At 46.9% G+C, this 12,686-nt stretch overlaps 1 protein-coding gene across 2 annotated transcripts in view; it reads right to left on the minus strand.

Moving 5' to 3' along the window:
* Positions 1-4,456: 4,456 nt before the first annotated feature.
* Positions 4,457-12,686, minus strand: part of ANXA6 (annexin A6) — a 67,518-nt gene continuing 59,288 nt past the window's right edge. For both annotated transcript variants that reach the window (XM_010591967.3, XM_003404610.4), the window contains 4 exons: positions 12,438-12,533; positions 8,450-8,508; positions 7,308-7,430; positions 4,457-4,634 (listed from right to left, as the gene is read on the minus strand). In XM_010591967.3, the coding sequence (XP_010590269.1) occupies positions 4,575-4,634; positions 7,308-7,430; positions 8,450-8,508; positions 12,438-12,533 (338 nt within the window). In that variant the 3' untranslated portion in view covers positions 4,457-4,574. The remainder of the gene's footprint in view (positions 4,635-7,307; positions 7,431-8,449; positions 8,509-12,437; positions 12,534-12,686) is intronic.

Genomic DNA, 12,686 nt, shown 5'->3' on the forward strand with positions numbered 1-12,686 from the left:
CTGGACTCAGTACTCTACATGACCTCCCCTATAGACCTCCTCTCACACTGGGTGGGGTGCTCAAGGTCGGCAACTACTCCCCATGGCCTCGACTTTCCCACCTCTGTGCCTTTGCCCAAGTTGTTGCCTCTGCCTGGATTTTCCTTCCTCCTTCAGTAGTTTTTACTGTTGAAAGTTTTTCTATCCGTCTTTTGAAGTGCCTCTCAAATGCCCATTTTCTAGTTCTCTCTGTGGTTGATCTATGGCCTCCACTCTTGCTTGCCCCTTGATACCGTGTGCTTGGTTGACTTTTTTTTTAATTATCTTCTTTCCTCACTTAACTTTCTAAGGGTAGGAGGCATAAAGACTCAGCAGCTATCAGAGCTTGCTGAAAGAGACTCCCCCTTCTCAGACACAGTTTTCTCCTCTACAAAATGGAATCGAGCCTATTATTAATAATAAATAGTTGGTATTTGTTGAGCCCGTACTATGTTCTGGACAGTGTGCTCTGAGCTTTACATGCATGAGCTTATTTAATCTTCTCAACAGCCCTGTGAGGCAGAAATTATTGTCATCTCCATCTTACAGATGAAGAAATCGAGGCAGAGAGAGGTCAAGTGACTTGTCTACTCCTAAGTGGGTGACTGGGATTCAAATCCAGGTCTGTCTGACTCCATAGATCTAACAACTGAGTAAAAGGCTGGGTTATGTAAACAGAATTTCCCAATGCCTACTGCAACTGTCAAGTGGGGGAAGTCTCCCTGGGAAACCCGAGGTCTGGTGGGGAGTGGAGGGGCAAGTTAAGAGTGCTGAGTTACCGCTACTAGGTTCTGAAATTCGGGTTGGGCAACTTGACACTTCTCCCTCCCATTCTCAGCTCAGTCTGGCTTCCGCCATCAGGAGGTAGAGGAGGAAGTATCAGCAGAGAGAACAGGCCTGGAATCAGGAGACGCGCATTCTAGCCCTGGATCTAGCACTTGCTAATACCCATGGTCACAATCCTGCTCTCTGGTGGAAAGGAAAGCTCTATGGATCCTGAAGGAATTGAAGTGGGGAAGCTCCATGAGACCAAGAGAGACATATAGTACAGGCCTAGAAATCAGCAAGAGCATTGGTTTTGGATAATCTCTAAGGTCATTTCCAGCTCAGTCGATTCACACTCTGTTGGTTCTATCTTCAGGCAATTTATTTCACCACCAGGAGATTCAATTTCATCATTAAAATGGAGGCCACCACCCCTGTACTACTTCAAAGTAATGGCCACGGAGACAAAGCTTCTCCCCTGTGGGATTACTCTGGTGGCAACTCACTGCCCTCACAACTGGGTACACAGTAAATGCTAGGGATTTTTAAAAAGACGAAAGTTCCCACACTGCCCTCTACCAGCAGGAAACGTGGCAACAGTGATTCCCAACTACCTGCTTTCTGCTTGGATAAAATGGCAACCCCCCTCCCAACCGGCCACTTCCTTCAGGTATTTCCCTTGTGACCACAAAGACCAGGACTGGTTCATCACAGTCCCAGAGCTTCTGGAAAGGGTTTCCTGAAGGGAAAATGTATGGCTAATGTCGAGGGGGCGGTGTGTGTGGCGGGGGGGGAGGCAGTGAGGAGCCAGAGGATGACTCTGGGGTTAAAGCCTACCCTCAAGGGGGAGAGAAATAAAGACCAATGTAGGAGACAGTACAGGGTGCTCATCAGAGCACTGGACCCCATCCAAGAGTTCTAGGCTCCACTCATCTCTGCCACTAACTAGCTATGACTCCGGGGCAGTTGCTTCCTCTGTGGAAGTGACAGTTGTAACTGAGGGAGGGAGGTGAGAATTTTTGAGGGCCCCTTCCACATTCAGAACATCACAACCGCCCTCCTTTTCTCCCAGTTTGAGACGGCAGTGGTTTGGGCTTCTGCTTTCTCTTTCCTTTTAGTTTTAATTTAGCCCCTGCCACTTCTCCCTGTTGAACTCTGGCCACAGAAGCTATCTCCAGTGTCCTTTAACAAGGTGTTTTGGAGAGAGCTTGGCAGGAGAGACACTCAGATGGAATGTGGTTTGTCCTGTAGGCTGGGTCTTAAGATTGTTGCAATGGCTCCCAATTGGCCACCTTTCCTCCATGTTTTTCTTACAGCTCACTAGATGCATGCCTCTCCTGCTCAAGAGCCTCCTAAGGCTTGTCCCTGGGTTTAAAGATAAAATTGTGGTATTAGAGGTTCTCTCTAATTGGATGTCAACTCTTTTTAATCAATCCATAAGCCTTTAGGATTCCCCTCTTACTATTGGCCAATCTCAGAACACGACCCACCTTAACTGAAAATTTAGTGGAAAATGCACTGAGAGTTTAGAACAGCACCTGGTACTTCGTAGGTACTCAATTTTAGCTATGATTATTCCTGGTTTCTAGTCCTGTGCTGTGTGCCTCCCTCAGCCTCATGGAGCCTCCCACTTCCATCCCTTCAGAATCCATCTCTCTTTCCTTTCTACCCCCAGCCCAACATTCTCCCCTTGGCTACACATCCTTAAGGCTCTCTCATTTTTGGCAGCCAAGTGGCTTCTTGAAAACAAAGTTCACAAGTCATCTTGGGAATCACCTTTCGGGTATTACTGGTGATGACGACAGCTGACTCCCAGCCAGGTATTGTGCTAAGTACTTTCACGCATCCTCTCATTTTTACCCCACAAGGCTATGTTTTTGTTGTGGTATGCCGCCCAGTTGATTCCAACTCATGGTGACCCTATAGGACAGAGTAGAACTGCTCCATGGGGTTTCCAAGGAGTGGTTGGTGGATTCATACTGCTGACCTTTTGGTTAGCAGGAGAGCTCTTAACTGCCATGCCACCAGGATGCCACAAGGCTATGAGGTGGATAGAATTAGAAGACCCATTTTCCAGATAAGGAAACTGAGGCTTAGAGAGGTTAACATGTTCATGGTCAAACAATTAGTGGCAAGAGTCCAGCTCCAAAGCTTTTTTCTATTTTGTTAATATGTTTTGGTAATGGTTAAATTGAATCGAGCAAGTACTCAAAAAAGCCCTCAGATGACCTTCATGGGGGTTTGGGCTCACAGCCTGGAGGAGAGAAGGAAGTGGAGAAGACATGACAAGGTAAATTTTCTTAGCTTCAGACTCATTATGTCAGAGAGGAAAGAGGTCTCTTCAAAATTGTTGAGTCCAACCTCTCACTGTGCAAATGGAGAAATTTATACCCAACAAGGACAAGGGCTTGTCCCAGGTCATAGTGAGGGAAGCACAAGACCAGAACTAGCAATCTTCCAACTCCTTGGGCACTGCTCTCTGCCCAGCTACTGCAAGAAACACGCACTCAACTGCGACGCACTGTTTAGTCAAGCAGGAAGCAGAGACTTTTAGCCAACAGGCACCCTCTTTCTCATAGTCACTGGACAATTTTAGGCCCAAGTCACAAGCCAGAAGCAGAATTGGAGGAAGGGAAGACAGAGAAATTTCAGTTGAGTCTACTTGCTTATCAGTGACCTTCATGAAGTGGAAACTTTCCAGGGGCCTCCCCAGATCACAATTGCATCTGGTGCCCTTGAAGAGTTCAAAAGAGGAAGTTTGGGTTGGGTTGTAATGGATAAAAGGCACACAGAAATGTCCAAGCAGCGGGAGGGGAGAGGGGGCCCCGAGACACAGCGCAGGGCTGGGTACACCTTCCCAGGCTTGTTGCAAGCTTGGCCTCTGCTAAGGATTCCCAGGAAACACCCGGGAAGGGTTTAAAGCTACAACTCAGTCCTGGGCAGATTTAACAACCTCACACTCTAATGGAGAAAATCCAGGCTGCAGGTTCTAAGTGGAAGACAGAGGCCCTCATTGGAAATGTGTTTATGTGTCTGTCTATTTTTTATTATTTAATTTTAAAGAGAGAAGAGGTGTAAAAGGGGATGAGTTAAAGGTAAACCCTAGAATGTCAATGCTGGAATGGAAAGCTAAGATCTTTTAGTCCAACTCTCTCATTTTATAGATAAGAAAATAGACTCAGGGAGGGAGAGGGACTGTCCCAAGGTCAAAGAATGAGTGAGTAGCAGATGCAAATTGGCACTCAGGTATCCTGACTCCCAGTCTGTGCTCTGGCACAACCTAGATGGATGTGGGTGGTAAAATGGGGGTGGGGGTAATTGTCAGTTTGCCTGAAGGCATTTACTCCTCCCATCCCACCCAGCACACTCAACTGGAACCTACCACCATTGGCCACTTCACCATTTAAAGCACACACATCACTCATTTTACAGAGAAAGGCTCAATATGTTTTTGGATTTCATAAAGCCTAAACCAGGGCAAAGGCTGCGGTGAGGGACAGAAGCTGGGAAAAGGCTGAGGAAGCAGATGGGGAGTGGGGGTGGACGGTATCTGTGGCTACGGCTCTTCTGCCGATCAGACATGGACAGGATTGTGACCGTGCTGGGCCCTCTGTGGCCCGTGGGGGTGGGAGCCTTTCCTAAGCCCCAACTGAAGACGAGAACCCAGCCCTAACCCCTTCCCTCCAACCCTGCCCCTTCCGTAGTCTCTGGAGCTGGAGCAATCAGTCTTGGTCATGGCGGCTGGGGCTGCTGACTGTTCTCAGCAGAGATGCCCACCAAAGCTGGAGGTCCTAGTCCTCACCGCCACAGATAGCCAGCAAAGCTTTCAGGAAGTCTCCGGAGGTGTCGCTCTGGCAGGGGCAGGGAGAGCAGAGTGAGTTAAAGCAATCGCATGGCCCTAACGCCAACTCTTCTCAGCTGAATGTCTCCTTGGGCTTCTTCAGTCACCAACATAGCTGTCACACAAAGGCCACAGGGATCTTCCTAACACCATGTCCCTTCTGTGGCTCCTCACTACCCTCAGGAAAATGTCTAAGTTCTCAGCCTGTCATTCAAGGCCTTTTGTGATCTGGGCCCTGCAGACCTCTGCAGTTTCACCTTCCCCCTTGCTTTCCCAGAGCATCTTGCTTCTCTCTCTACCTTTATACCTACCAGGTCTTCTGCCCAGCATGCCCTCCTGCACCTCCCCAAATCCCACGTGCCATTAGATGTTCTCTCCTCTGTGCAGCTCCTGCCCTCCTTCTTGCCTCAAACAGAGTCAATTCCTACCTCCCTTGGTCCCCCTTCTACTCTATTAACACCCCTCATGGCTTTTATGACATTGTATTATAGGGTTCCCTATTAGAGTACACATATGGAGCACTTACCGGGTACCAGGCCCTTGCTAAGAATTTATATGAACATCACTGTGTTCATGGTCTATCACAACATATAGGGCTGGAAGAGGCCAGACTTACTCCCATATGGTACGTTCCCTCCCTTTGGAGGGGATCCTATAATTTATAAACCAAAAAACCAAACCCACTGCCACCGAGTCAATTCCAACTCATAGCGACCCTATAGGGCAGAGTAGAACTGCCCCGTAGAGTTTCCAAGGAGTACCTGGAGGATTCGAACTGCTGACCTTTTGGTTAGCAGCTGTAGCACTTAACCACTACACCACCAGGGTTTCCCCTATAATTTATACATACATATTTTTTTTTTTATAATAAATGTTCATTATAAACAATTCAAACCAAAGGGAAGATTACACTGTAAAAATTTCCTTCCCATTCCTGGCTCCTAGTTCCTCAAATCAAGAGTTAGCCATGGTACCTAGTTTCTTACATGGTTTTCTGGTGATATTCTGTGCACAGACAAATACACATGTGTATGTTGTGTTCCTTCTCTACATGTATGGACACATATCATTCATACTGCACTGGGCTATACTTTTTGGACTTAGAGAAGAGTCTAAATCAGCACACAGAGACTCATACTTTTTTCATGGATGCATAATATTCTATCATATGGAGGAACTACAATTTATTTAATTGGCTCTGTATGGAGGATTTCCAATCTTTTGCTACTACAAACAATGCTGGCATAAATGTTCTCTTACATGTCTTTGGGAACACATATGGCTATGTCTGTAGAATAAGTTCCTACGAGTAGAACCGTAAGTCAAAATGAATGCACTTTCAGTTTTCAAAATTGTTGAATTACCCCGTGAAGATGGGCTACCAATATACATTATCACCAAGTCTGGGTGACGTTGCCTGTTTCCCTATTGTCTTGCCAGCCAAGCATAGTATTACACTTTTAGATCCTGACCCATCTCACAGACCAAAAAAAAAAAAGGGCTCCATAAGTGGAAGTCAAGCATACAGGTCACATATTGTATGATTCCATTTCTGTGAAATGTCCAGAATAGGCAAATAGATTAGTGGTTGCCGGGGGTGGGAGTGGGAACAGATAAATGAACATGAGGGACCTTAGAGGGGTGATGAAAATAGGCTAAAACTGGAACGTGATGATAGTTGCACAACCCGGTAAATGTACTAAAAATTATCATATACCTTACATAAATTTTAAGATATGTAAATGTAATGTTATGATTTGAAAGCAGGTGAATTTCATGGAACTATATTCCATGCAGTTATTTCAAAAAGGCAAAATTTATAAATTATACTCCAATGAAGTTATTTTCAAAAGGAGGGGGGGCTTTTGTTTTAATCTATGTATCTTTAACTATGGGAAGCCCTGGTGGTGTAGTGGTTGAGTGCTACGGCTGCTAACCAAGAGGTCAGCAGTTGGAATCCGCCAGGTGCTCCTTGGAAACTTTGTAGGGCAGTTCTACTCTGTCCTATAGGTTGCTATGAGTGGGAATCGACTCGACAGCACTGGGTTTGGTTTTGGATTTTTATCTTTAACTATAAATAAGAGTAAGTCATGTTTTATGTTAAAAAAAAAAAAAAAAACCCACACTTGTACTTCTTTTTTGTGTGTGTGAAGGATACATTCATATCCTCCAATTTGGGGTCACATGGGGGCCCTCTAATCTGGAGTCACATGGTGTCAGCGCCAGTTGGTCTCCATGGCAACCAATAATACCATATAGCAAGGAAGCTAGCCCTTTGCATGTTTTTTGCTAACTTATTGTATCTTTTGGCTTTGTTTACAGAATTACCTTGCAGAAATTTTCGTCTATCAGAAATTTTTTAATTATAGTCAATCTTTTTATGATTTTGTGTCTTGAGTAAAAAAGCCTGCCACATTCCCAGCTTATTAAAAAACCATTCTCAAATTTTTATCTTGCCCCTGTTGTAGGTTCAAATCTTAGGTTTAAACCTTTGGTCCAAATTTACTTTGGTAAACAGGCAAGTCTCCTATCATTTGGCAATATCCTGGCTATTCTAAGAGGAAACTCCCATTGAGAAAAAGAATATGTGAATGAAAAAGGTTTCTAATCTTATGTCAGGGACCTGACACTCACCTCCTACCCACTGCCCTCTAGCTCCTCCCCAGCCCAGCACTCCCCTTACCTCGATGGCTTGGTGAAGAGATTTGTCATATTTCTCAATGAACTCCCGCCGGATGTTCAGCAGGTCAATCTCACTCCGGGAGACCATGATTCTGGTGAGGGTCTTCTCATCCGTGCCGGCGCCCTGGTGGAGCAGGATGTGAGAGAGAGATGGGCAGGGAGACAGAGCCCAGTCAGGCCAGAAATAGTGGGTGTCCATCTGGCTCTCTTCCCTTTGTCCTTTAAAACTAGGGTTGGATGTTCCACCTCTGTTTTTCACAAGCAGTCCTGACCAAAACTCCCCAGGGCTTAGGACTGGCCAGACAGAAAAGCAGGAAGGGCCCATCTCTGCCCTGGGGAGTTAGGAACACCAGCTTTGGAATGAGAGCTGGGTTCAAGTCCCAGCTCTGGCACTTAGGAACCATGTGAGCGTGGGCAAATTTCTAATGTACCTAGCCCTCAGTCTCTTCCTTTATAAAATGAGGACACTACAACTACTTCAAAGGATTGCCACAGGTCAACTGTGTTCAGAGAAGTGAAGCCATCAGCACAGGGCTTGGCACCTGATGAGTGATTTACAAATGGTTGTCATATTTGAGGTCTCAGGCTTATTTCCACCAAACAGCCGGCCTGGGCTCTGTCAGCAGCTGAGACTCTGGTTGCTGGGCTGAGTGGGTGGCCAATGTGGCCCCAGTTTTCAATAAGAGCAGAGCTGGTCCCAGAGCTGAGCACCTGCTGCCTTTTATGATTTTTTGTCATAGAAGACACTGTGTCCTTGCCAGAATGTGAGCTCTGAGAGGGCAGGGGCTGTCCTACTCAGCCCTGGGTCCCTGAGCAATGTTTCTTAGCCTTGGAATTTTGGGCCAGATAATTCTTTGTTGTAGGAGGCTGTCCCGTGTGTATTGTAGGATGTTTAGCAGCATCCCTGGCCTCTACCTACCAGATGCCAGTAGCAACCCCAAGTCGTGACAACCAAAAATGTGTCCAGATATTGTTAAATGTCCCCTGGAGGCAGAATCATCCTGACCAGACACAGGCCAGGTACTGATTAGTATCAAGTGAGTGGAAACAACAACCACTGTGCTGATCTGGGGGTGGAGGCATCTGTGTCTGTGTGTACGGAAGCGTTTGAAGGGAAAGGAAAAAACAAGTGAGTTTTCTTACCTTCATGGATTTGTAAAGTTTGTCAGCAAAGAAGAGAGGCTTGTTCTTGACACTTTGAACTGGCAGAAAGAGGAAGAAGGTGCAGGGAACTTGTCAGAGGATAAGCACCCAGACGCTGGGCTGGGCTCTCCCACCCCCAATCTCCTCTCCCCTAACCGGGGCCCACGAATCACTGTCAACTCCAGGGTCATCCTCAGGGGCTACGTCTTCCCTCCCCCTTCCAAGGCCTCCTCCCTTGAAGGCCTGGCTCTCACTTGGTTGCACCTGCAAGGTGCTTGCAGCTGACCAAGATTAGTAGTGGATTCAAAAGGAATAAACCCCTCAGGAACTCAAGTTTAAAGTGCATCAGAATCACTGGAGAAGCTTGTTTGAAATGCAGGTTCTTTGGCTCCACCCTAAAGGCTCAGATTCAAGAGCTACTTAGAGCAGTGGTTCTCAAAGTGTGGTCCCCGGACCAGCAGCATCAGCATCACCTGGGCACTTGTTAGAAACGCGCACATTCTCACACCTCACCCCAGAAGTGCTGCATCGGTGTTTTAACTTGCCCTCCAGGGAACTCTGGTGGTAGATGACCAATTTCTCCCAGTTTGCCTGGGGCTTTCCTGATTTTAGAACTAAAAGCCCCATGCAAGCCAAGGCGGTTGATCACCTAAGGGAACCAAATCCGAACCACTGGTTTGGCGTCATTTAAAGCACCACAACAACCGCTGGGGCTGAGTGTCGCCCCAGGACCTGTACCAAAAACCAAAAATCCAAACTCACTGCCATCAAGTTGATTTCGACTCACAGAGATCCTACAGGACAGAGCGGAACTGCCCCATAGGGTTTCCTGTACACTCCTGTCACACTGGCAGCCCCTGGCCCTCTGCCCCAGGTAATGTCTACCTCGTTGTACCAACCCCAGCCTTTCTCCAGGCCTGGAGTTCTCTAGCCCTCATCAGGTGCTTGATTTCAAGGCTACAAACCACAGATGAGGGTGTCTCAGGCAGCTCAGGGAGGAGCGGCCAGGCACAACTATAAGAAAGGTAGACTGGATGGCATGGTGTGATGGTGGTGAAGGGTGAAGGATACAAAAGTATTTCTAGGAGGAGGGCAAAGACTCACAGAGATCCTATAGGACAGAGCGGAACTGCCCCATAGGGTTTCCTGTACACTCCTGTCATACTGGCAGCCCCTGGCCCCCTGCCCCAGGTAATGTCTACCTGGTTGTACCAACCCCAGCCTTTTTCCAGGCCTGGAGTTCTCCAGCCCTCATCAGGTGCTTGATTTCAAGGCTACAAAGCACAGATGAGAGTGTCTCAGGCAGCTCAGGGAGGAGCGGCCAGGCACAACTAAAAGAAAGGTAGACTGGACGGCATGGTGTGATGGTGGTGAAGGGTGAAGGATACAAAAGTATTTCTAGGAGGAGGGCAAAGACTCACAGAGATCCTATAGGACAGAGCAGAACTGCCTCATAGGGTTTCCTGTCATACTGGCAGCCCCTGGCCCCCTGCCCCAGGTAATGTCTACCTGGATGTACCAACCCCAGGCTTTCTCCAGGCCTAGGGCTCTCTAGCCCTCATCAGGTGCTTGATTTCAAGGCTCCAAAGCACAGATGAGGGCATCTCAGGCAGCTCAGGAAGGAGCGGCCAGGCACAGCTATAAGAAAGGCAGACTGACTCTGGATATAAAAGTATTTCCATGACGAGGGCAGAGGATGAGGCCAGGGCTGCTCATCCTGAGGACACGGTCCTGTAGGAGACACTGTGGTGGCCTGTGACAGGCTCGGGAACCCCACAGGAGAGACCACATCATGCATCTCCCTTCCCTAGCTCCTTATGTAGCTTCTTACTACCTCCCCAAATACATCCCAACCTCCTTAGCCTGAAAGTCAAGGCTCCTGCCTCCCTCTGCTACCTCATCTCCCTTACTCCCTGTTCTCCCAATATACTGCAAGTCCCTTTGTGCCTTTTGTCCTCCCACCATGGATGTGTTTCCTATGCCCTCTCTACTACTTTACTCACAAATCCCATCCCATCCTGCAAGGCTGTGCTTGATGTTCATGTATCCAGTCAGGCCACCTCCTCCAGGAAGCCTCTTCTGACTCCAAGCCTGGGGCTTAACCAGACAGTTAAGGAGCAGACAGCAAAAAAAAATGTCCCTCCTTTGTAACCAACCCTACAAGCCTTCCAAGAAATTGGAGCCCATCCATCACACACACACACACACACACACACACACACTTAGATTAGATGGGTTCATCTAATCTAGAACACTTTTTCCTACATTTTAACATCTTTGAAATCAGGATGCATCTTATAATTGATGGCAATTATGTGAAAACCTTCCATCTTCCATGGATGGCATGGTGTGATGGTGGTGAAGGGTGTGCATGTGTGTGTTAGTGCATGTTTGTGTACACATTCAAGTCAGGAGAGAAGGAAGAGGGAGAAACACAAAGCGGGTAAGATCTGAGTTACTCTAGTGATTACTGATTAGTCATTACGCTAGTGATCAAAAGCATGAACTTTGGACTCTCAGCCTCTGGTGTGAGTCTTGGCTCCACCACTGGTACTTCATCTCCCTGAACTTCAGTGCCCTCCTTTGTAAAATGTGAGAATAATAGCATCAGGTGAGGAGTCAACCAAAGCTGCATGCAAATAACTTACCACAAGGCCTGACGGGACGGGATAATGAAAGCTAACATTTATCTAGTGCGCACCATACGCCAGGACTGTTCTAAGTGATTTATGTATAATTAACTCATGTAGACCTTACAAAAACCACCCCATGGTGTGGACACAATTATTATCTCCGTTTTTACAGAAGGGGAAACTGAGGCACATGGTTTTTGTAACTGCCCTAAGGACATATAGCTAGTAAGTGAAGAGCAGGGATTCAACCCAGATTCTGTACTTTTTACCACTATACACATTGCCTCCTAGATGGTAACTAAAACCAACCAAACCCACGGCCATCAAGTTGATTCCAACTCATAGCAACCCTATAGGACAGAGTAGATCTGTCCATAAGTTTCCAAGACTATAAATCTTTTCCTGGGTTCCTTATTAGATGAAAGAGAGGTATTATTATTATCATTATTTACCATTTAATGGACGGAGCTCTGGTGGCACAGTGGCTAAGCGCTTGGCTGCTGACTGAAAGATCTGCAGTTCGAACCCAAGAGCCGCTCCACAGGAGAAAGATGTGGCGGTCTGCTTCCATAAAGATTTACAGTCTTGAAAACCCTCTGTGGTGGTTCTACTCTATCTTATAAGGTTACTACGAGTTAGAATCACTTGACAGCAGGGGGTTTGGGTTCATCTATTTTAAAACACCTTTCCTAATATTTTAACATCTTTAAAATCAGGATGCATCTTATAACTGATGGCAGTTAGGTAAAAACCTTCCATCTTCCATTATCACACCCTGGTAAGATTTTTTAAAAAATCAATGTAAAAGCTGTATTTTACAGTAAGATATGGATAATAATTAATACTAATAAAAACAACAAGTTTAACCTTGCTCCCATTGGCTGATCCCTTTTTACACACGGGGAAATAGAGATCCAAAAGGGAAAAGACTTTCTTAAATTCAAGAACCCAAATTATGCAAGAAAAGAGTAACCAAAGAGATCCAGGTTCTGGGAGGTGGAGACTGCGTACGTGCATGTGTGTGTGTGTGTGTGTGTGTGTGTGTGTACACACTCTGGTTGCTGACGACACTATACCCCCTACCCTGCGTGCCACCACCTTTCTTGTTACTTCCCCTGGAATAGCCATTTTCTGACTACGTTTTGTAGCCTGGAACAAGTTCTCATGATACTCTCTGATAATCACACTTTTGGCAGGACGCCTGGAACTGTCTGTGGCAGTATTCATTCCCCAGGACTACTTACTAGCTTAGGAAGCTACTGATGCTACACTCTTCCAGGAAGTCTGGCCAAGTTCCCAGTGCCCCAGCCCTTTCCCTTGGCCTCCAAGCCCCTCCCCTTGGTCCTGTTACTTACCAATGGCCACAAACGCGTCCCTAACGTCCCCAGACATCTCCTTCTTGATGGTGTGCTCTATATCATAGTTGGTCATCTTGACGAACTCCTGGAAGACTAGCCCAAGAGAAGCCCCAGATTTGGGGGGTGAGCTCCAGCTCAGGGGTGTGGTGGGGGGAAGATCACTCCTCCCATATTCCACCCAGCTCCACCCATGTGCTGTGCCCCTGAAAAGTGGAAAGGGGCAGCAGGTATGGCCTCAGCCCAGGT

Source organism: Loxodonta africana, chromosome 2 (genome assembly GCF_030014295.1).
Source record: "Loxodonta africana isolate mLoxAfr1 chromosome 2, mLoxAfr1.hap2, whole genome shotgun sequence".
Taxonomy (NCBI): domain Eukaryota; kingdom Metazoa; phylum Chordata; class Mammalia; order Proboscidea; family Elephantidae; genus Loxodonta; species Loxodonta africana.